Source organism: Cotesia typhae, unplaced genomic scaffold, assembly GCF_013202065.1.
Source record: "Cotesia typhae breed Kobodo isofemale line unplaced genomic scaffold, CoteBio_Ctyphae contig_43, whole genome shotgun sequence".
Classification (NCBI taxonomy): domain Eukaryota; kingdom Metazoa; phylum Arthropoda; class Insecta; order Hymenoptera; family Braconidae; genus Cotesia; species Cotesia typhae.
This window is the reverse complement of record NW_027423752.1, coordinates 2,213,555-2,234,965: the sequence shown is the minus strand read 5'-3', so window position 1 is coordinate 2,234,965 and position 21,411 is coordinate 2,213,555. Positions and strand designations below refer to the sequence as shown.

At 28.2% G+C, this 21,411-nt stretch overlaps 3 protein-coding genes across 3 annotated transcripts; 1 reads left to right on the top strand and 2 right to left on the bottom strand.

Moving 5' to 3' along the window:
• Window positions 1-202: 202 nt before the first annotated feature.
• LOC141528176 (general odorant-binding protein 56h-like) lies at window positions 203-4,802 on the bottom strand. The gene is made up of 5 exons (XM_074244087.1): window positions 4,691-4,802; window positions 2,374-2,544; window positions 2,191-2,296; window positions 600-658; window positions 203-426 (listed from the first exon to the last, which is right to left on the bottom strand). Exons 1-5 carry the CDS (start codon window positions 4,736-4,738, stop codon window positions 394-396), a joined length of 417 nt encoding a protein of 138 aa, XP_074100188.1. The 5' UTR covers window positions 4,739-4,802; the 3' UTR covers window positions 203-393.
• Window positions 4,803-9,148: 4,346 nt separating this feature from the next.
• On the top strand, window positions 9,149-11,471 carry LOC141528281 (general odorant-binding protein 56d-like). The gene is made up of 5 exons (XM_074244247.1): window positions 9,149-9,300; window positions 10,693-10,771; window positions 10,889-10,980; window positions 11,064-11,169; window positions 11,252-11,471. The coding sequence occupies exons 1-5, from the start codon at window positions 9,253-9,255 to the stop codon at window positions 11,332-11,334; spliced, it is 408 nt and encodes a 135-aa protein (XP_074100348.1). The 5' UTR covers window positions 9,149-9,252; the 3' UTR covers window positions 11,335-11,471.
• A 4,031-nt stretch (window positions 11,472-15,502) lies between these two features.
• On the bottom strand, window positions 15,503-17,390 carry LOC141528139 (uncharacterized). Its single transcript, XM_074244033.1, has 2 exons — window positions 16,551-17,390; window positions 15,503-16,266 (listed from the first exon to the last, which is right to left on the bottom strand). The coding sequence occupies exons 1-2, from the start codon at window positions 17,097-17,099 to the stop codon at window positions 16,264-16,266; spliced, it is 552 nt and encodes a 183-aa protein (XP_074100134.1). The 5' UTR covers window positions 17,100-17,390; the 3' UTR covers window positions 15,503-16,263.
• Between the last annotated feature and the right edge of the window lie 4,021 nt (window positions 17,391-21,411).

Below are 21,411 nucleotides of genomic sequence, written 5' to 3'. Positions count from 1 at the left end.
ATTCCCATCATAGACTACGAATCACCGCAATGATTATCAATTATAACTTATAAATATTCCGAATTTTCGTTACAGTCTCTGGTAGATTAAAGATCGCATCGCAGTATCTTAATTACATTGCTTATAGATAAATGTTCTACTTTGTAGTGATCTTTACTCAGAAGTAGATGAGGGTGACATGATTCGTTTGAAAAAATAACTATTTTCAATTGATAGTGTTTGTTTATTACTCTACTATTCTATTAATTTCTATTAATACAACATTTTTAATTGTAACATTATACTAATTCATATTATCCTTATTACCATTTGGTTACATAATCGTCAATTCGGTCGATTGCCAGGAGCGTGAGTCATCTTATACAATATCCAAGTGATCAGAAATCCTCAATTTTATTCCGGACGGGGAGGAGGAGGAGGTATTATCTGTACAACAATGTTCCATGAAGATTATTCATTATTATATAATTAAAATGAAACGAAGGTTACGTTAGTAGAAGTGATCATTGAGTTTTTTATTTTTATTCACATTCATAATAATATAGCAATTATGATTAGTATCATTGTTCATTACACATTATTGTGGTTATTAGTGTTACCTTATTATCACGCAGGCATTTGAAAACGAGATAAGCTGTCTCACAGTCATCGCTTCCTTCTGTAATAAAAATTTGTTCAAAATAATGAATAATTTAAATTGACTACACAAATTTTGAAGTAAAATATCAAAAATTTCAACGGTGTTAAAATTTAAGTTTAAAAAAAAATTGTATAATATTGAAAAGTCGACAACTTAAATTATAACTGCAATACAAATAATATTTTAGTTAATGTATCGATTGAATAATAATGAATGATAATAAATGTCCCATACCTTATTTTTTAATACTCTGATTAAAAAATATTATAAATAACGAAATTTTAATTATTTTTAATATTTTTAAATAATTTCAATATTTTTGAATTCTTTCTCTCATCGAGAATTAAAATTTTTGATTGATTTGAAATCTTTTTTCTAACCAGAAAAGAAATTCTCTAGGTTAAGTTAAATCATTTTCAATTCTCCATCAACTTTGAAAATTAAATTACCGTGTTAATGCTTATATATATTGCTTTTTTGATAAAATGAATACTAAGTTGAAATAATATTTTTTAACTAAAGAAATAAAAAAAATTTTTTGTTATGCTCGCTCCAAAAGTTCAACTTTTGAGCGCTGGATAGCGTCCGTAAAGGGGCTTTTTCTAGAGATTCTACGATACCGTCTTTTTTTCACGGCCTAGGCCGTGAAGTTTTACCCCCTCCTTTTTTTTACGATTTTTTTGAGTACACCCAGACGAAATTAAGAGAGATTGTAAAAAAAAAATCACATTCTAGTGTGCCGATCAATGATTTTAAGTAAATTTTAAATAATTACTATTGAGTGGCGCTAAATATTTCTCTGCTGGCAGTTTATTATGAAGCGGACTTAATGTTGATAAAATAACAACCACGCTATAAATAAATAATAGTAAAAAGATAATTAATATAAAATTAAGTATTTTTGTCCTTGTGAAACTTCATAAAATTTAAATATGTCATTGTTTGCTTCCTATCCCTCAAAAGTTAAACTTATAGAGTGATAATAACAAAAAATATTGTATGTCATTCGGCCGTTAAGTGGCGATTTTGACGACTTTTTTTTGATATTCTATTTATGACATTTATGATATAAATATCTATTGACTGAAAAAAAAAAAATTTTTTTTTGGACAAAAAAAATTTTATTTCAAAAAATTATAAAACAAAAAAAATTTCATAAAAAAAAATATAGCGCTATCTGTTGACAGTACAGTCAACCATGTTGAAAAGCTATAGAAGGTTCCGTATATTGAGTCTGTTAAAATAACAGCATTTGAATTGCTTACATTCATGTAATTGAGTAGACATAGCTTTCGGCTATGAGAAGTTTGGCACAACGAGCAAAGCATGTGCTACCACACACATGAGTCTTGAAAAATCTTATCGATTTAATTTATATATAAATAAATGTAATCAACTTACATACTTAACATATTATATGAACAATATCGTCATAAAAAAGCAAATGATGATTTTATGATTTGAGAATAAGTGAATGTAAAAATTTAGAATGAAATAATTTTCTATCTTTACGAATAGCCATCATTATTTCATAAAAAAATAAAACTTACTCTCTTCACTGCACTTCGAAAATCCTTCAATAACTTTTTCGCGCTCCGGAAAATCAGTTGGAAGTATTTCGATGGCTTTATCTTTGTTGATACTTCCATCAACCATCTTAATCAAAGTAAATAAAAAGAAATGAATGAATTGAATTAAATTATCATGTGATCACAAAGTATACATATACATACGACACCCATTTCTCTGCTCAAACAAGCATGGAAACATTTTACTTTTTGACTAGGCTCTTCCTGGGACATGTGGAACAAATTTTTTGTATCAGACTCATCGATTCCTGCTTCTGTAATACATTTCTTCATCATTTCTGCATGTTCTGGTTCTGATGGCATCTCGCCAAGTACCTTAATTATCGATCAATAATATTAAAAATAAGCAGTAACATATAATGTATATGTAATTGTTCAAAACTTAATTGATGAATTGAAAAGTTACTAACATTATTGATAACATGATTGATATATTAATGAAAATTTTTTATTTAATAATTAAAAGATTAAGGTGCAAAGTTTGAATAAATATGTGAGTATTCTACATAAAAATGTGTAATATTTGATAAGTTTATCTCCTTGTTTAAAAATAATTAATCTTGAACTCTATAATTATCTTAATTGGTTGAATTATGAGTGATTTAAAAGTTATGTGTAAGAATTCATTTTTTTTTTAACAACTCATGATGCGAAGCACCAGAGAGTGCTTTACGATCGAAAAATTTTTTTCACCTTTTTTCGGTAACTATTTTGATTATTTATATACTTATACTCTTATTAATTCACGGAATTTAAGTATTTTGCGCACTATTGTGAAAATAATTTAAATGAAGATTAATTTAATACTTTTCGAAAATGGATTCAATGCAATAAAAATGGAAAGAAAAATCAAAATATAGTGATAAAAATTTTCCCAACTGTCAAGTATGAAATTCGGAAACACTTTAACTTGCGAAAAAATCCATTAATTAAGTCAGATTTTCTTTTTTTTAATTCTTTGAAGGAATTGTAGGTCCCCTAGCGCGAATAGCTATATAATTCAATGTCGTTTAATTACAATCAATAAAATGTAAAAAGTAAAAGACTAGATATATATATATATATATATATATATATATATATATATATATATATATATATATATATATATATATATATATATATATATATATAAGGGTGTGCCAAAATGTAACGTCCTTGGAGGACCTCTTAAAATTGGAATGTTGAGTTTCGCTTTTAACAGGGGCCGTGTTTGGGCATTTTCTGCGATATTTTGAGGGGAGAGGATTTATTCGATTTTCATAGAATTTTTAACAGTAGATTTAATTGGGCACTTCCGGCCAAATTTTGAATTTTCAGCGGAAATGCCCAAACTAAGCTTCTGCTGAAAAATTTCAATTTTAAGAGGTCCTCCAAGGAAGTTACATTTTGGCACACCCTAATATTATATACATTAGGGTGTGCCAAAATGGAACTTCTGTGAAGAACCTTTTAAAATTGAAATTTTGAGTTCCTCTTTTAACAGGGGATGTGTTTGGGTATTTTCTGAGATATTTTGAGGTGAGACGATAAATTTGATTTTCATAGAATTTTTTAACAAGAGCTTAGTTTGGGCATTTCCGCTGAAAATTCAAAATTTGATCGGTAGTGCCAAATTGAATCTCCTGGTAAAAATTCTGTGAAAATCAAATAAATCCTCTTACCCCAAAATATTTCAGAAAACGCCTAAACACAGCTGCTGTTAGAAGCAGAATTCGAAATTCCAATTTTAAAAGGTTCTTCACGGAAATTACATTTTAACACACCCTAATATACATGTATTTAACTAGAGGTACCTGCGCATTGTCGTCTTATCACATCTTCTTATATACATATTTTTTTATTATTATTTTACAATTAACTGAACATTATGAGTCCTGTACTTTTGGATTTTGCAAACTTTACTTTTTTTTTATAGTACGGTAAAGAAAAGAAGTTTTGATAATCAAAAAATTAACGATTCATAATCCTTATTGAATTATATTTTGTAAAAGTAGTATAATATAATAAAAATAGTTGCAATGAGGTGAAAAAAATTTTTCGAGTGTAAAGCTTTGCATCATAAGTCGTGCAAAAATTTTAGTTTTATCTTGTGTTTTAAAATATTTTTTCTGCTACAAGATACAACATAATTAACAGCGAGTTTTTTACAAAATTTATTAATTTTTCTATGTTAACAAATTGTTTTTTCATAAGAAAAATATAATAGCAGTGAAAAGCGAATTTAATGAAGTAGTTTTCATTTTTTGTGCGACTTATTTTTGAAATTTTAAAAACCCCAAGTTATAACACATAATTTTTAATGAGTGAAAGCGCAAGAATTCTCAAATCGTATTTCCGTTAGAAGCGTGCAATTATTTTACTAATTTAAAAAAATGGATAGCTGTTTAGAGTAATGTAAATTAATTGAAAAAAGTTAATTGTATTGATGATAAACTAAAACAAAAATATTCACACTTACCCCAACAGCAAGAGCACAAGCAAAAAGCACTAAAGTAGCAACACGCATTGTTCTGAAAAATTTACAATGTTTGTTCCAAGTACGCTTGAAAAAATAATGTCAGAGATGTGAAATATTTACCTTATATACTTGACATAGATTAATTACCATCTAAGACTTGGCATAAAACATAATTGACATGTACGTAATCTCATTGTTGTGTATTTTTATCTATGAATTTTTTTTTAACTTACCCGCGCTCATTTTTACGAGGATCAAGATCGGATAAGTTGGAAGGTGACGAACGGATATATGTAACACAATCATTTATTTATTTATTTATTTATTGCTTGAAATCATACATAATGATGGATGATGAACTGTTATTTTATAAATTCTAGTTGTTGAAAATTACTTACTTCCCTTGGCCATTTTATGGGCAATAAACAATTTCCGAACTCACACTAGAGCTACTTTTTATTATATACAAGTAAGTATCCTAGACCAGTAGGATGTTATATTATACACGCTATTGTTGTACTTATAATAGTCGATAATTAAATTGTTTATCCTTGATTCATACAGTTTAATGTCAAGTCCAAAATAATTATTAATTATAATAGCCATAAATTTATTGTAGTTTTGATTGGACAATTTGTTGCATTTATATAATTTGTAGTCGATTATGTTTTTATAACTTTAGTTTAAAGAGGTTTTTTTTTACTGTCAATGTTAAGTGGATATAATGCTATTACAGAATTTTAACTAATTTTGTCTTTGAATTATGTTGCAATATTCGAGTAATAATCGGGCTTACTAATATGATTTTAAGACGATATAGTAGAGGAGTCTCAAAAGATGAAAACTCTGCAAATTTAAATACCTGCGGTATACAGATAGAAAATTTCGTGACTGGAGAACAAAATTCTTGGCTCAAGAAAATTTTCGGGTGCCTGAAGGGAGATCGAAGTTGTGTTGGCCGAAGTAAAAATTTCTCTTGAAATTCTATTCTTGGTGAAAGTAATTTTTTATTAATTCAAATTATCATAAATACTTGATACAATAAATTTTTATATTTGACCAAGATTTTTTGATACTTTAGGGAACCAGCGCCACCATACCTCAGCTGAGAAAAAGATTTTCTCACCTTGAGAACATTTTTCTCTTGAATGTTTGATACCAATTTTATACTATTTTAGCGTGCAATATTACATATTGAATGAAAAAAAAAAAAAAAAAAATGATTCAAAATTATTTGATCTTCCCATTTGACATGTTAGTCAATAAAAATATTAATGAAAATTTACTTCAATCGAGATATTTAATTTTTTGGAGCAAGAGGCTGAATTTTCCCAAAACAAGAAGATTGTCTAGACTTAAATAAATTTTCTTGGATCAATATACGTATTTTTTGAAGCAAGAGAATTCATTTTTTGGAATAAGTGAAATTTCTTGTGTCAAAAAAATTTTTTTTTCGCTCAAGAAAATTATTAGGAAGAAAAATATTTTCTTGGCTCAAGTGAACCTTTTTTTCTGTGTAGATGAATTACATTAAGAGCCGGTCCCTACGATAGCAGCTTTATATTTCTCTCCTAGACAAAGAAGAATTTTGAAAAAAAACGCTCTGCTCCGTAATAGATTTTTTAATTGTTTATTTCGTAGCAAAGCATTTTTTCAAAATTCTCATCTGTTCAAAAGAAAAAAATAAAACTACAATAGTTTTATAATCATGAGTGTAACAAGGATAGTACCCTTTCTTGCAGTGAGTGCGACGCGAGAAAAAGAGGGGATCGGCTGTTAAGAAAAACCCTGTCAAAAAATCCATATGTGAAACCAGCCTGGATTCCCACATGGCGTTTTCAGACAGATTTCCATCTGGTTCCCCATATAGGAATCCAGGGTAGGATCGAAAAAAAGTTTATTTAAAAAATTAAAAATCGTTATAAAGTAATTTGATAATAAACTGACAGCAGAGAAATACTTAGAGCCACTCAATAGTAACTGTTTAAAATTTACTCACAATCATTGGTCAGTACACTAGAATTCGACTTTTTTTTTTACAATCTCTTTCAATTTCGTCTAGGAGTACTCGAAAAGTTTGTAAAAAAAAGGAGGGGGTAAAACTTCACGGCCTAGGCCGTGAAAAAAAGACGGTATGGTAGAGTCTCTAGAAAAGAGTCCCTTTACGGACGCCACCCAGCGCTCAAAAGTTGAACTTTTGGAGCGAGTATAACAAAAAGAACTTTTTCCTTGAATCATATATTTTTTTAATGCAGCATTTATGTTAGAAAAAATTTGGTCGTGAAGTTATTATTTATTTTTACTTATTATTATACAAAAGGAAATGTTTTTTTCTCATTGAAAACAATAACAGAAATATATTTACATCATAAATAGTAAAGAACAAACAAATTTGATCCAGATTAGTATAATATAATATAATGTAATAACTAATTAGTAAGCAACCTTGTAAGTTTGCTACATACGCTGGCATAAACTTAGACATTCACAAGGAACATTGCGTACATAAGACACATTGTAAACGAATTACCTGACTTCGAGGACGGATTTACTTATTTTATTCATAATTTATGCAGCCTATTTGAAATAACTATTCATCACTTCCGCAAATAATAAAATACATTAAATATGACTTAATTCAGAATATGAGAAATCCAGTAGTAGTTTTTGAAATAATGATGCTTTAAACAACTTTGTTGTAAAATTCTATTAGCTCCTTGCTCGCAGCCGATAGCATAGGGTATCTCTCATGCGAGTAAGGGTTAAGAGCAATTATCAATAATAAATATTATGCTTCAACATTTTTATCCTACCTGTCTTAAAACCCACCGTTGGACCTTGACAAACGTTGATACGATTTTATTATATTATTAATTACAATATAAATATGTGATCGATACTTGTGATACCATATAAAGAATAGTAATAACAACACAGTATCATACCAGCAATAATGATAAGAGAAACCTTACCCGCGCAAAAAAAAATTCTGATTCAAAATGAATTTAAAATTGAATGTCATATTTTGACACAAATTTAAGACTACTTCATATTTAAGACTACTTCTTGAAAAAAAACTTTCTGGTAACGCTTGATATGGATATTGATCATATCAGGACATATATATATGGCCATATGTAGCTTGATATCCTGATATGTTTACATAGGTCCTTAGACAGCATGATATGTTCGATATAAAAATTATTTAGGTCAAGACAAGTCACATATGGCGGTATCAGGATATTTCAAGCCTGATATAGTTGCATATGTTTCTGATATGGACAATTTTCATTTCAGGACAAATATCCCGTTTAAAAAAAATCGTCTTAAAATTGTCGTTTGTTTAAGATCTCAAACGTGACACAAACCAAGACTATTTTAAGACTTTTTTAAGACGCCAAAAAAAAAATTCCGAACAGATTTTTGAAATTTGGTTCTCGAAGTTGTTATGAAAATAAGACGATATCACAGCGACAGATGCGGAAAATTATTAGTCTTAAAATAATCTAAGAATCGTCTTAAAAAAATTTTAAAATAGTTTTAAAAAAATTTTTTTGAGACTATTTTAAGATGGAGCTAACAACGACAGAGCTCCGGAACATTAAAACGGAGGGTCTTAAAAAAGTCTAAAAATTGTCCGATAATAAGTCTTCAACAATTTCAAATTCAATTTGAAAAGAGTGTACTCAAAAATATAGCGGTTAGAAAGTCGTAATATCGTCTAAAAATTAATTTTCATCACAAATTCGAGAACCAAATTTCAAAAATCTGTTCTCAGAATTTTTTTTGGCGCCTCAAAAAAGTCTTGGTTTATGTCACGTTTAAGAAAAAAATTATATATGTGCACATAAGACTATATCAAAAAATTTTTTCACCTGTAAGCTCGAAATTATAGATCCACGTTAAATGAATGGTCAAAATTAAGTTAATTTAGTTTATTTTGAATTCTATGCAGCTAAAAAATTATCCCAACTAATTTTATTTACAGATGTGATTTAATAAGTCAAATTTTACGCATGCAATCAAACTACAATAATAAAAATATGACGATCATGTATGTGACAGTGCAAGCCTGTACTTGATTTTAAATTTATTTATCTATCATTACGAAAAAGGTTATCAAATTTGTCTTTATGCTTCAATTTATATACTATATACTATTTATGTGCAATGATATTCATTGTTATGTAAATTATAAAGGACAAAACATATGAACTCTGATGTAAGCTCTTATGGAAAAATAAATTTCCTCTGTATCTGAACTGTTACATGATGTTATCAATTGTCAGATAAATGTAAATATTTTTTTTTTTATTTACGTAAAATAACCATTTTTGAGACTCGATAAGTAAGCCAACAAGTTATCGTTAATCGAAATAAAAATTAAGTCTAATCTTATGTGACACGACCCCACCACAAACAAGTATGTTATGTTTTATATGCTAATAGCCTTCACAGACATTCAGTGTATTAAATCAGAAGCGTATAAAAGAGATCACTTTATTCCTTTGTTATTCAGTAAGTAGTGAGCTTTCTGGTTAACTACAATTATCACACCGAAAATGAAACTATTCGCTATTGTTCTCGCTGTTTGTTTCGTTGGTGCTCTCGTAAGTATTTTTTATTTGTTTATTGAGAACTACAATTAAAAATGAATTAACTGAGATCAGGAGAATAATTTTTGGACCAAGAAAATAATTTTGAAGAGTCTCATTGTCTTAAATCAAGATGAAAAATTCTTGATTCAAATAAAATTTACTTAAACTAAGAAAAATTTCTTACTTTCAGAATTTTTTTATTCAAATCAAGACGATAAAACTCTTCAATATTATTTTCTTGATTCAAGTTAATTTTTTTTCTTTTTGTATGAATATAGACAAAAACATTTTGAAAACCTAACCCGTGTAAAAAAAAAAATCGTCTTAAAATTGTCGTTGTGTAAGATCTTAAACGTGACACAAACCAAGACTTTTTTAAGACAAAAAAAAAATTCTGAGAGCAGATTTTTGAAATTTGGTTTTCGAATTTGTTATGAAAATTAATTTTTAGACGATTTTACGATTTTCTTGCCGCTACATTTTTGAGTAAGCTCTTTTTAAATTGTTGAAAACTTATTATCGGACAATTTTAAGACTTTTTTAAGACGTTCCGTTTCAATGTTTCGGGGCTCTGTTGCTGTTAGCTCATCTTAAAATAGTTTCGAAAAATTTTTTTAAAACTATTTTAACATTTTTTAAGAGCATTTTAAGATTTTTATGATTTTTTAAGACTATTTTAACATTTTTTTAAAACTATTTCAAGATTTTTTTAAGACGATTTTTAGAATATTTAAAGACAATTTTAAGACTCTCTGTAATAATTTTCCGAAGCTGTCACTGTGATATCGTCTTATTTTCATAACAAATTTGAGAATCAAATTTCAAAAATCTGCTCTCGGAATTTTTTTTTGGCGTCTTAAAATAGTCTTGGTTTGTGTCACGTTTAAGATCTTAAACAATCGACAATTTTAAGACGATTTTGTTTTACACAGGTAAAAAATTTCTCGTTTCTCACTCATTAATTTATGTGGAATTGGATTTTATATGTTGCTGTTTTGCTACAAGCTAAAACTTTCTTTGGGAATAAAAAAAATTTCTGCGTTTGGAAACATATTTCATCTCTGTTATCGAGCTATACACAGTTGGGAGTGATGTTCTATTTTATTAACATCAGATAAAGATTTTGTCATAAAAAAAAAACAAAATTTTTTTCTGCTACGATCAATGATAAAGAATTTTCTAAATATGATTCTTGTAGAAAATTAAGTTTTCTACAAAGTTTATACAAATTTAAGTAAGTTTTGTATTAACAAAAAATTTTCCTAAGAGGGTGATTTTTTTTATATCCAAAGATAGTTTTTGACACTGCAAAAGTTTTGTAGAAGTCATTTTAAAAAATCACTTTTAGAGTTATTTAAAAATTGCAAATTTTAACGCCATACTTGAATGTAATTTTTGTTATAGGCTGAGCTCAATGATGAACAAAAAGCTAAGCTCAAGGAATTCAGAACACAGTGTGTCACTGAAACCGGTGTTGATGAATGTAATATATAATCTAATTTAATATATTTATAAATTTAAACTTATTTGGAACTCAGAATCTATTTTTGAAAAGTAAAATGAAAATTATGATAATTAATGATTTTATTGCAACTTTCAGCTTTTATTGACAAGGCGAAAAACGGTGAATGGATGATGGATGACATGAAACTTCGGTGTTTCATGAAATGCATGATGCTGAAAATCAAAGTCGTAAGTAACTGCAAAATTATTTAAAATAAGATCGTTTATTTAACACACATTGATAATCATAAAATAACAAATTGTTTTGTTAGATGAAAGAAGACGGAACTTTGGACGAAGAAGTCACCAAAAAGAAAATGGGCAATGACTTGCCAGCTGACAAAATTGATGAAGTCATGATGAAGTGCAAAGACATGAGTAAGTTTCTACTTAAGTTTTTCATTTTAATTTTTAAAAATAGGTTTATAATTGATGCGATTTTTTTTATTTCTTTTTGCAGAGGGTGCCGATGCATGTGAAACAGCTATGATGATGATGAAGTGCTACGCAGAACAGAAAGCTTTCGTTTCACTTACGCACTAAAACAATTTTAAGTTTTCTTCTAATATTCAATCTAACTTTATGTCTGGTGATTTATCAAAGAGAATTTAAACAACTTAATTTTAATTTATTCTCATGGAATATTGATTAATGATAAATAAAAAAATACTTCTGCACTATTTTTTTTGTTTCTTCTACTATTTATTAACGGTCGATATTTAAAAAGTAAATGAAATAATAACATTGATCTTCTGCATAATAAGAATGAAATGCTGTTCGTTGGTAACCGCATAAATTGATAATGACTGGACCGATTGGGCAACTTATTTTTTTAATACGTTTGTTGAAAGGACAAATTGTATTTTCATTAACAAAAAAATCCTCTAAATTAAAATACATGAGATAGCCTTGAAGTTAGTCAAAGGTCAAAATCTGCTCTCGGAATTTTTTTTTGGCGTCTTAAAAAAGTCTTAAAATAGTCTTGGTTTGTGTCACGTTTAAGATCTTAAACAAACGACAATTTTAAGACGATTTTTTTTTTACACGGGAACTTAAAAATACGTTTTTAATATAAAAAAATGCATCGTTACGCTAGCAATAGGAACTACATTGATAACAAAATCCGATATTGGCCGTTGATATAACTGTAGAAAGTAGAAAAAAAAATAGAAAAAATATATTTTTCTATATTTTTCTATAAAATGAACGTGTGAGGCGTGCACTTTTGGATTTTCCAAATTTTTTCTTATTTTTACTTCTTTAATATAATTTTAAAAAACTTTTCAAAATTTAACGAAACGGTCACATACAAATTTTGTGAAATTTTGATAGGACAACAACTGTCGGGCTTAGCTATAGTAATAACAATCCAATATTAGGTCAACAATCAAAAAATTCATTAATAAATAAGAATCGTTTTTAAATCAAACATTTTTTCTACTTTAGTTGGCTTTAGAAGTTTTCCGACTTAAAAACTAAAAAAAAAGCTCAACGCTATAAATTTCTTAATTCTATAAAAAATTCAATTTTTATCGTCAATTAAAAGTTATTTATTACGACCATTCGAATTAAAAGGTCTTCGACCCTCAGACTCTAGACTTGGACTTTTAAATTTTATACATAGCATACCCGAACTAGAATCTTTTTACCGTTTTATTGTTAATTCCGTCTCTGGACCCCAACAGACATAAACGCTAGACCAACACTAACACTAATGATACTATAGCAAGGGTTTTCTCAAAACAAACTCTCTTTTTTTTACTAGCTAGTTTCCCTGTAAAAAGAATAGTAAAAGATACCTTTAATACAAGACAAAAAAATTTTACTACAATGGTCACAGTATCCGTTACGAGGCAGTTTTTGGGATTCGCTCCATAAAACCTGTTTATCCAAAAACTCGAAGTCCCGTAATATTATGTTTTTAATGAGTTTCCCGGCGGTTACCCTGATCCCATCCGTAAAATTGATTTACGCTACAGGTCATCGCCCGGACCCAAGATACCTAGAGTTATAACTTTGTTTACATTGAGACAATAATCATAATCATAATCATTAAATTATTATATTTAACTTTGAGAATCAAAGAAAATTTAGATTTTAAGACAATGATGCATTTTTTTTTAATTTATTAATACAAAACAATTTAAATTTTTCAATTAATTTTTATAGACAATTGAAGAAGTAAATAAAAACGTTCGTTAATTTAAAGAAGTTCAATTGGCACTAGAATCAATTTAGAATAAATCAAAAATTTTTTTATTTAAAAAAAAAAGTAATTATTTACAAGTAAGGTCTACCATTTTAATTTTCATTTTTTTTAACGGATTTTTTTTTAATTTTGATATATTTTTTTTTTTTTTTTTTTAAATTCATAAAAAAATGAACAATTAAAAAAAAAGTTTACTACCACAATTTTAACAAATTTTACAAATTTTCAAAAAAATTTATAGATTTTTAAAAAAATTGTGATGTTCAACTTTTTTTTTAGATCGTTCGTTTTTTTATGTATTTTCAATAAAAAATATATCAAAAAAAAAATAAAATAAAATAGAAAATTTATCCGAAAACATGAGAGCCAAAATTTTTTTCTACTTTTGAAGGCAAAAATATTAATTTTTTGATATTTTGTAAGTGGCCAAAATACGTTTGACCCCACTTTTAAATAATTACCAAAAAAAAAAAAAAGTAATAACGTAATTAAAGTTTAAGCATAGAATGTTTTATTGTATAAGTTGAAAAAATTCATTCGTATTAAATCATTTATACATGCACAATATACAAATATGTGAAAAATATTTAAAATTTTATTTTTCACTGATTAATATTTTTAATACATTTTCATAGTTGTATTCCATATTTCCATATTTCTTATGTAATTAAAAAAAAAACTGAAAATATATTTTGTACACATTTTTTCTTAATTATTTATGATACACAATTGCGTTCATTAATTAGAGTCAGTTTTTATGTTTAGGGATTTATTGCCTAAATTTAGAAAATTCTAAACTCTAAAATTTGAAAATCATAAATTTTTGTATTTGTAAAATAAGCAAAATGTAAAAAAAATAACATTTTCTAAATGTTAGAAACGTAAATAATGTCTGAAATGAATTAAATATATCATAAAATATGAGCAATAACAAAACAGTTGTTTAAAAATAAAGAAATTGCCAAGTAAATTTATTTGTAAAATCAGCAATTTAAAATAAAGCATCAATAAAATTTCACCAGTTTAAAAATTATCAAATTTATTATAAATAATTATCAAAAATTTTCCAAATTAAAAAATAAATAATTGAAAAGTTTGAACATCTAAAATAATGTCATATAAAAAAAATGAGGTTATTGTAAATTATTGTCTCAAAAATTGCCACTAAAAAACTTGAACCGCAAATTTCAGCCGACACTAAAATTGAAATTCATTAAAATTGAACAATTCTAAACCTGGACATTCATTGAATTAGCCTTTTTTAAACTTGGAAGTTTGTAAAATCAGTTTATTTACGAAATAAGTTTATTTGAAGCGCAGCCACTCTGATATAGATGTAATATTGAATCTATTTACCAATAAAATGAAGTTTCAGGTACTTATGGCTATCAAAATCGATAAATTCAGTTCTCGATGAAAAAATTTTTTCAAAAAATTTAATAAATGTGATGGATTTATGAATTCTTCATTAAAAATTAAAAAATTTTTATATTGCTATTTTTTATTTTTAATTTTAAAACTCAAAAATTTCAATAAGTCAGAAGTAACGATTACAGTCAATGATTGATTAGATTGCGGAAAATTGGATGTAGAGCACGTGCAATACTTGAGTCCGAAAAATTTGAATTTTTTTTCAATTTCTATTTTAGTCAAAATAAGTACTAAAATCATTTTTCAATTATTTAAAGCAAATGCCAAATTCATACCGTTTGTTTACATTTATTCCGGTCGAAAAATAACAAGAAAAATTCTTCTCTTTGTTTCTTTAGTTTACAATAACGTGGCGTATTCTTACATTTAAATTAATAGCGTAAATTACCGAAAGTATCCGAGTGACTCCGACAAAGACTGCTGACTATTATATTTTCATCTTTCCTGTAATAAAATTGAGATGAAATGTATGTGGCATTAATTTCATCAATTAAACGTTCCAAGAAAAAACCGTTTACTCAAATTTTGAGTACCTATACTCATAAGTATCCTCTATATGTAGGAATTTTTTTAAATAGTACTTGCGGCACTAAATTTTTAAATATTAGCATTTAAAATTTGTAAATTTTACATACAAACCCTATGCTGACCGACGCTCAAGCGAACGTTCTATTAAATATCAATTGCACTTTTCTTAGAATTGTTTTAAAAACCTGAGAATTATTAATTGAAGATATTTCAAGTATTTTTTATAAAAAAAAAAAAAAAAACATAAAAAAGCGGTATGTATTTCTTTATAAAAAATATTTGAAGTTAGCGACTTTCGATATTTTACGTCAGTGGAAGTAAGTGAGCGATAGTCTATGAAGAGAGGCAACTATAGTGCGTGAGAAAGAAACCAATAGCCATAACCTATTGGTGTCTTTTTCTTGTCTATGAACGTCCTTAAATTATATGCAAACTCTACATAATATTCAGGTGCGCGCTTATTAAATTCTAGTTCACTATACATAGCAACTAGCCAAATATGATAATTTAACAAAAAAAAAATTGTAAAATAATTAATCAAAGTTGCGACTGACATTAAAAATAACATTATTCAAAATTTACATGTAACAATTTGTTATTTTGAAATTATCACGTAAGAAAAATGCATTTAGAAAAATTGAAAATGTCCGGAAATGTTTGCGTGTAAAAAATTCTATTGGTCAATCAAAACCAAAAATTCATTGGTAACCTGACAATTAACCAAATTCTGCAAAAAAATTTCCATTTTCCAACACATCTTGTTTATATTAATTTAAAAGACTATGTTCTGTTTAAAAAATTAAAAAATTTTAATCTACTTTAAAATTTACTAAAAATGTCCAATTTTCCGCAACATAATTATTGTCAATTATTTAAAAAAACTAAACGCAAATAATTCAAAAATAAGAATGCAAACTAGTCAATAAATACATCAATAAAATTTTCGATCGAAAAAAATTTGGACTGCAGTTTCTTATAAATATTTAATAAAATTATCAAAAACTTAATAAATATAACCCGCATTACAAATTAAAAACTCCTGACTTTCGATAAATTAAAAGTAAGTTTTATCAAGTCTTACAACAAAGTCTATCTCTCTCGGGTATTGATTAAATCAATACCGTAGTCAAAATAACGCAGGGTTCAAAATTCCCCATCTGTTTTTGGAAGGAAGCGGTTCCTCCCCACTGCTCTTCTTAATCCATAATTACACGCCAGCTGGTTCAGACTCTTCAACGTTTGTCTTCTTATATTTTTCCTCAAATTCAAAATAACTATTGGCCAAAAAGTCCTCGGTATTGCGCTTACTATAAAAAAAATTAATTAATAATTTCGGATAATAATCATTTGCACAAATTCCACGATTGTCAGTAATTTTCCAATCGATTCCAGAATCCAATAAAACTCTGATCATGTCGTCATTTAAATCTGGACTCAGAACCGCGTAATGAAGCGCAGTCATTCCATTTGCTGTAACAATATTGATGTTGATGTCAGCAAAGCCATGGCTCATCAGGAGCTTAAGAGCTTCTACGGATCCACTTTTCACGACGACGTGCAGCAGAGATTCGTTGGGGTACTTGTCACTTACACAATTGGTATCAGCGCCAAATTCCAGCAGGAGCTTCATGATGTCCAGATTGTTGAACCCCAGCAAGAAATTTTCCGCAAACACAATCAGGGGGGTACCGTACTCCGAATTTAAGTTTACATTCGCGTTGTTCCGGAGGACCAGGTTCACCAACTGGAGGTTCTTGCTCCTGACTGCCAGGTGCAGGGCAGATTGGCCTCCTGAGCAAACAATGTTAACGTCTGCACCACGGCGAATTAAAAGCTCGGCGTAGTCAATTTCCATTCTTTTGTTTTTGCTGATCGCCAAGTGCAAGGGTGTGCACTTGGACATCACATTTGGGTAGGGGCTCTCCCCGCAAAGGCTGTTGACATCAGCACCTTTGTCTATGAGGAATTCGGTAATCTGCAGGCTGGATCTTAGTAAAATTACCAGATGGAGCGGAGTGTATGGCAAAGTAACGTCGATGAATTCATTTATGTTCTCAATTTCTTCCATTGCACGCCGGACTAGCTCCAAACTGTTCATCTTCAACGCGAGAAGCAGATGGTGAGATACATGGTAGATCATTTTCGTGAAAACTTGGTAAAAGGAAGAAAAATCACTTGGACAATTTCAACGAACACTTATACTTTCCACATTTTCAATGGCCAATATTTGATAGACATTTTCGAGTATTGAAACACTAGTTGTTGTTATACACGACACTAATGAATGACTAATGCAAGCGCTACTGACGTAACAGTTCGAGGGACTCAAATTCTAGTCTCTGGTGCATTTGCCCCAGGGCATTTAACTTTGAGAATAATAGAAGATAGATAGACCGTAGACCATGGGTTTCTGTCTTTTTTAGAGAAACAATACGCATGCGTTGTAGATACTGTCTAGTAACTGTACAAAGGAATAGAACAGCCGTAAATACTTTAGGCTTTTTAAATTTGAAAGACAAATTTATGGGATCATGTATCGAAAGTTATTTTAGGAATGATTGTAATTTGGGTTTGCTATAAATTGATTGATATTTGTAGTTTTTAGTTTTTGAGTTTGTAGTGATTTAGTTTTTGGGCAAGTACAACGCCCGAAATTTTGACTTTATTGATTTTTTATTAATTTTAATGATTTTTTATGATACTCTTTTTGCTCATGAAAATTTGGAACCTCATATAATTGGAATTTTATTTATATTTTTAAGCCTGATTTATTTTTTTATTTATCGCATAAGAATTTTTTGTAGACAGAATTCAAAAAAATTTTTTTAAAGAAAAAAAAATACTACAAAATTGTTGGGCATTTTTTTTTTTTTTTTTTTTTAGAAAATTAAATTATCAACAAAAAATTATTCTTGTGAATTTTTGGGATTTTTTGTACCTTAGGAGAAATGAGGATGTTACTTATAAATTATTTTCAGATTCTTTCTAGTAAATAGTTTGACATATTAAGTAAATTTATTTGAGTTATTTTTAGCCGACTTCGAAGCTTAGGGTAGCTCGTAATTTGGCTTGAAGTATCATGTTTTCACTAATGATACCTGAATATCCAAAATCAGCTTTACCAGTAGGATTAGTACCATATTAGTGAATTCTACTAAAAATAAACTATTACAAATAATAACTTCTCGTAAAAATAACTCATCTATGTAGAACTCGGCTTTTATAAGTTTAATTAATTTAATTGTAACAAATTACTCAATACATGCTTATGGAAAATGAATAATGAGATTAATGTTAAAATAAAATGATAAATACATAATTAGAGTAAATATTTGGTTTAGTTACAAAATAACATTGATATTGAATTATTAGAATGATATTTCATTATTTCGACATGTTATCTGCAGAATGAATCATAAAAATATTAAACATTCAGAAAATAATCAGAAAGTCATTTTTATGTTATTGAATTAAATTTTTTCTTTTAACGTAAATTAGAAAATTTACAAAAAAAATTGCCTTATTTTAAAAATAAACAGAAATAAACTTTATTATAACGAAGAAAATATACATCAATAAATTAATTTTCTTAATTTTACGAGACTTAAAATTTATCAGTCAATTTAAAAAAAACTACAAATTTAGAAAACAATAAAAAGTTAAAAAGCTTTTTAAGAATATATCTAGAACAACCTTAAACGAAATTACAAAATTACAATAAAAATAGTTTCTCAAAAGAATTATATTCATTTTTAAAAAAATTATGTAAATTTTCACGTCAAATTTCATCCAAAAATTTTAAGTACAATTATTTTCAAAATTTACATTATTAAATCTGTTGATAAAAAATTTGCCTTGAATTGAGCAGAAAAGTGATTTAATTAAAAAAAAAAAAAATACAAATTATTCAATTGTCGACCAAAAATTTTTTGTACTTTTGATTATACGGTAAGCCATCATCCCTCCATAAACTGTAAAAGCCTTTTCCAGAGCTTCCTTAATATTGATACAGTTTTCAAAATTCTGCAAGCATGAGGTCAACTCATCTCTGGATTTATGAAGCAAGTCAAAGCAGGTCAAGTCAGTCCCACTCACAGGCATCCATTTCAATGTCTCAACTTCTTCTTCACATTTTGCCCAAAAATCTTGAAACTCATCTTCATGCTTAACTTTCTTGGCTTTTTCACAAACAGGAATACCAGCCACCATCAACCTGATGATATGTTTCTTGATAATCATAATATAGTTTCCATCAATAGGCTGTCTATCATAGAACATAACACCCTTCTCAACAATATTGACATCAACACCAGCATCCAACATAAAAGTGAGAGCTTCCTCGTTAGCCCACCAAATTGGATAAAAGACAACTGATTTTCTATACGTGCGTTTTTTATTTTGCATAGAATCCAGATCAAACGCAGGATGAGTCATTATAAATTGGATCATTTTTAGATTATTACTTGCATAAACGGATATTAATACACCGTAAGTAATGTGGGCACCTCGTGCTATTAAAAATTCCATCATTTTAAAGCTTTGTCTTAGAACTGCCTTCCGTAATGGCGACAGAAACTTACTTTTAGCATCCAAGTTGATTTGAGCTCCCATACTAAGTAAGTATTCGACCATTTTGAAATCATTTAGTTCGATAGCAAGATCCAACAGTGAAAATGGCTCGTAAGAATAAACCTGGGGCACAGATCCGCGGTAATTTACAGGAAATCCATCTTCCAATATTCGCTGCAGGTAGTTATATTTCCTCATGGAAATTGCTGCATAGACGATTGGTCCACAGTCCGCAGTGCTCGACCATAAATCCACTTGGTTGTCCAGAAGAAAGTCTACGAATTCATCGTCATCTTGCAACATAGCCCAGAAGATAATTGTAAATTTATTATATTCAACATCCTCGTCGTCATCCACTTCTTCGTAGTGATCCTCTTTCTCATCATCATCCTCATTTTCGTTATCATCCTTATTTTCGTCATCATCCTTATTATCGTTACCATCCTCAATTTTGTCATCATCCTCATCATCATCATCATCGTCTTGCTCATGAATGAAATTGTTTAAAATGTAATTTTCTTCATTAATATCATCATAGCCTCCACTTTCAAGATTACCAAAGAACAAATGATTAAATTTCTTGTCATAATAATTAGTCTTGATCTTTACAAATGTATTGACCGGCATGTTGCCTAACATTATTTCACAGCGTAAATATTTATAAGAAACTTCTTCGGGTATAATAAACACCTCAATATTCTTCTTAACATCATGACTATGAATTGGTTTGCTGGATCCGCTTGGAATGCTTTCAATCAGTGTCATGCTTATTAAATGTTCGAAAAACTTACGAATAACGTTTTTTAAATTATTTTGAGATGAATAACTCGTAACTATGAATGTGAGTAATCATGCACTGAATAATCAACTCGTAGTACGCCTAGCCGCCAATTTTTAGGCACTGCAAATTTCGGTCACATGACAAAATAAAGGAATTGTAGTACTAGTCTGAAAAGTGGGGAAAAAATTCAACAATTTTGCACATGCATTGTGTGTGAAACAGCTATAGTTTATTTTGGGAGAGTGGAACTAAAAAATTATAGAGGAAGGTGCGTTTTTGAAGTATTACATGTCATAAAAAAATTAATTTGATTCAAGAGAGAAATTTTTGAACCAAATATAACACGTTGAAGAATTTGATTATCTTAAATCAAGTCAAAAAATTCATAATTCAAGTAAAATTTACTTAAATTGAAAATAATTTCTGAGATTAAGAATTTTTTGACTTGATTCAAGTTAATCCAATTATTCAAAATTATATTCTTAGGTTAAAGATTTTTTTCGTAAATTGAGTTAATTTTTTTTTTTTTTTTTAGTAAAATTTCGTTAGGCGCGATTAGAAGGTAATTGGACGACAATGCAACGGAAGTTCGTTACGGCCATATGGCGTCATGTTTCTGTACCATCCGGTGTTTAAATATTTTTGATTTTGTCAATCAATAATTTATAAACAAATTGATCAAAAATTTTTGAAAAAGAAATAGTTTACAAAAAATATTGAATTGGATCATCATAAAAATCATACAATAGAACTAATTATGGATTAATTATACATGCAAGTAACTAAGGTATTTTCAGTATACTAGTTAGTAAAGTCGATATTTAAATTGGAAATAACCGAAGTAAACTGTTTTGGTACTTTAGCTATGGATACTCCCTACCTCTCAAATTAGCCCTGTTAGTGTATATCCTCTAAATTAAAATACATGGATAATCTTGACGTTAGTCAAAAGTCGAAACTCGCAAAAATCGTGCCACGATTCATTATTGGTTCAAATTCAGGCGCGCGCGTAGCACGCTATTCAAATTTCTAGTTTATTATGAATGCATGTGCAGCTGACTCAATATAACCTTGATTTCATAGCACTAGACATAACAAGCTC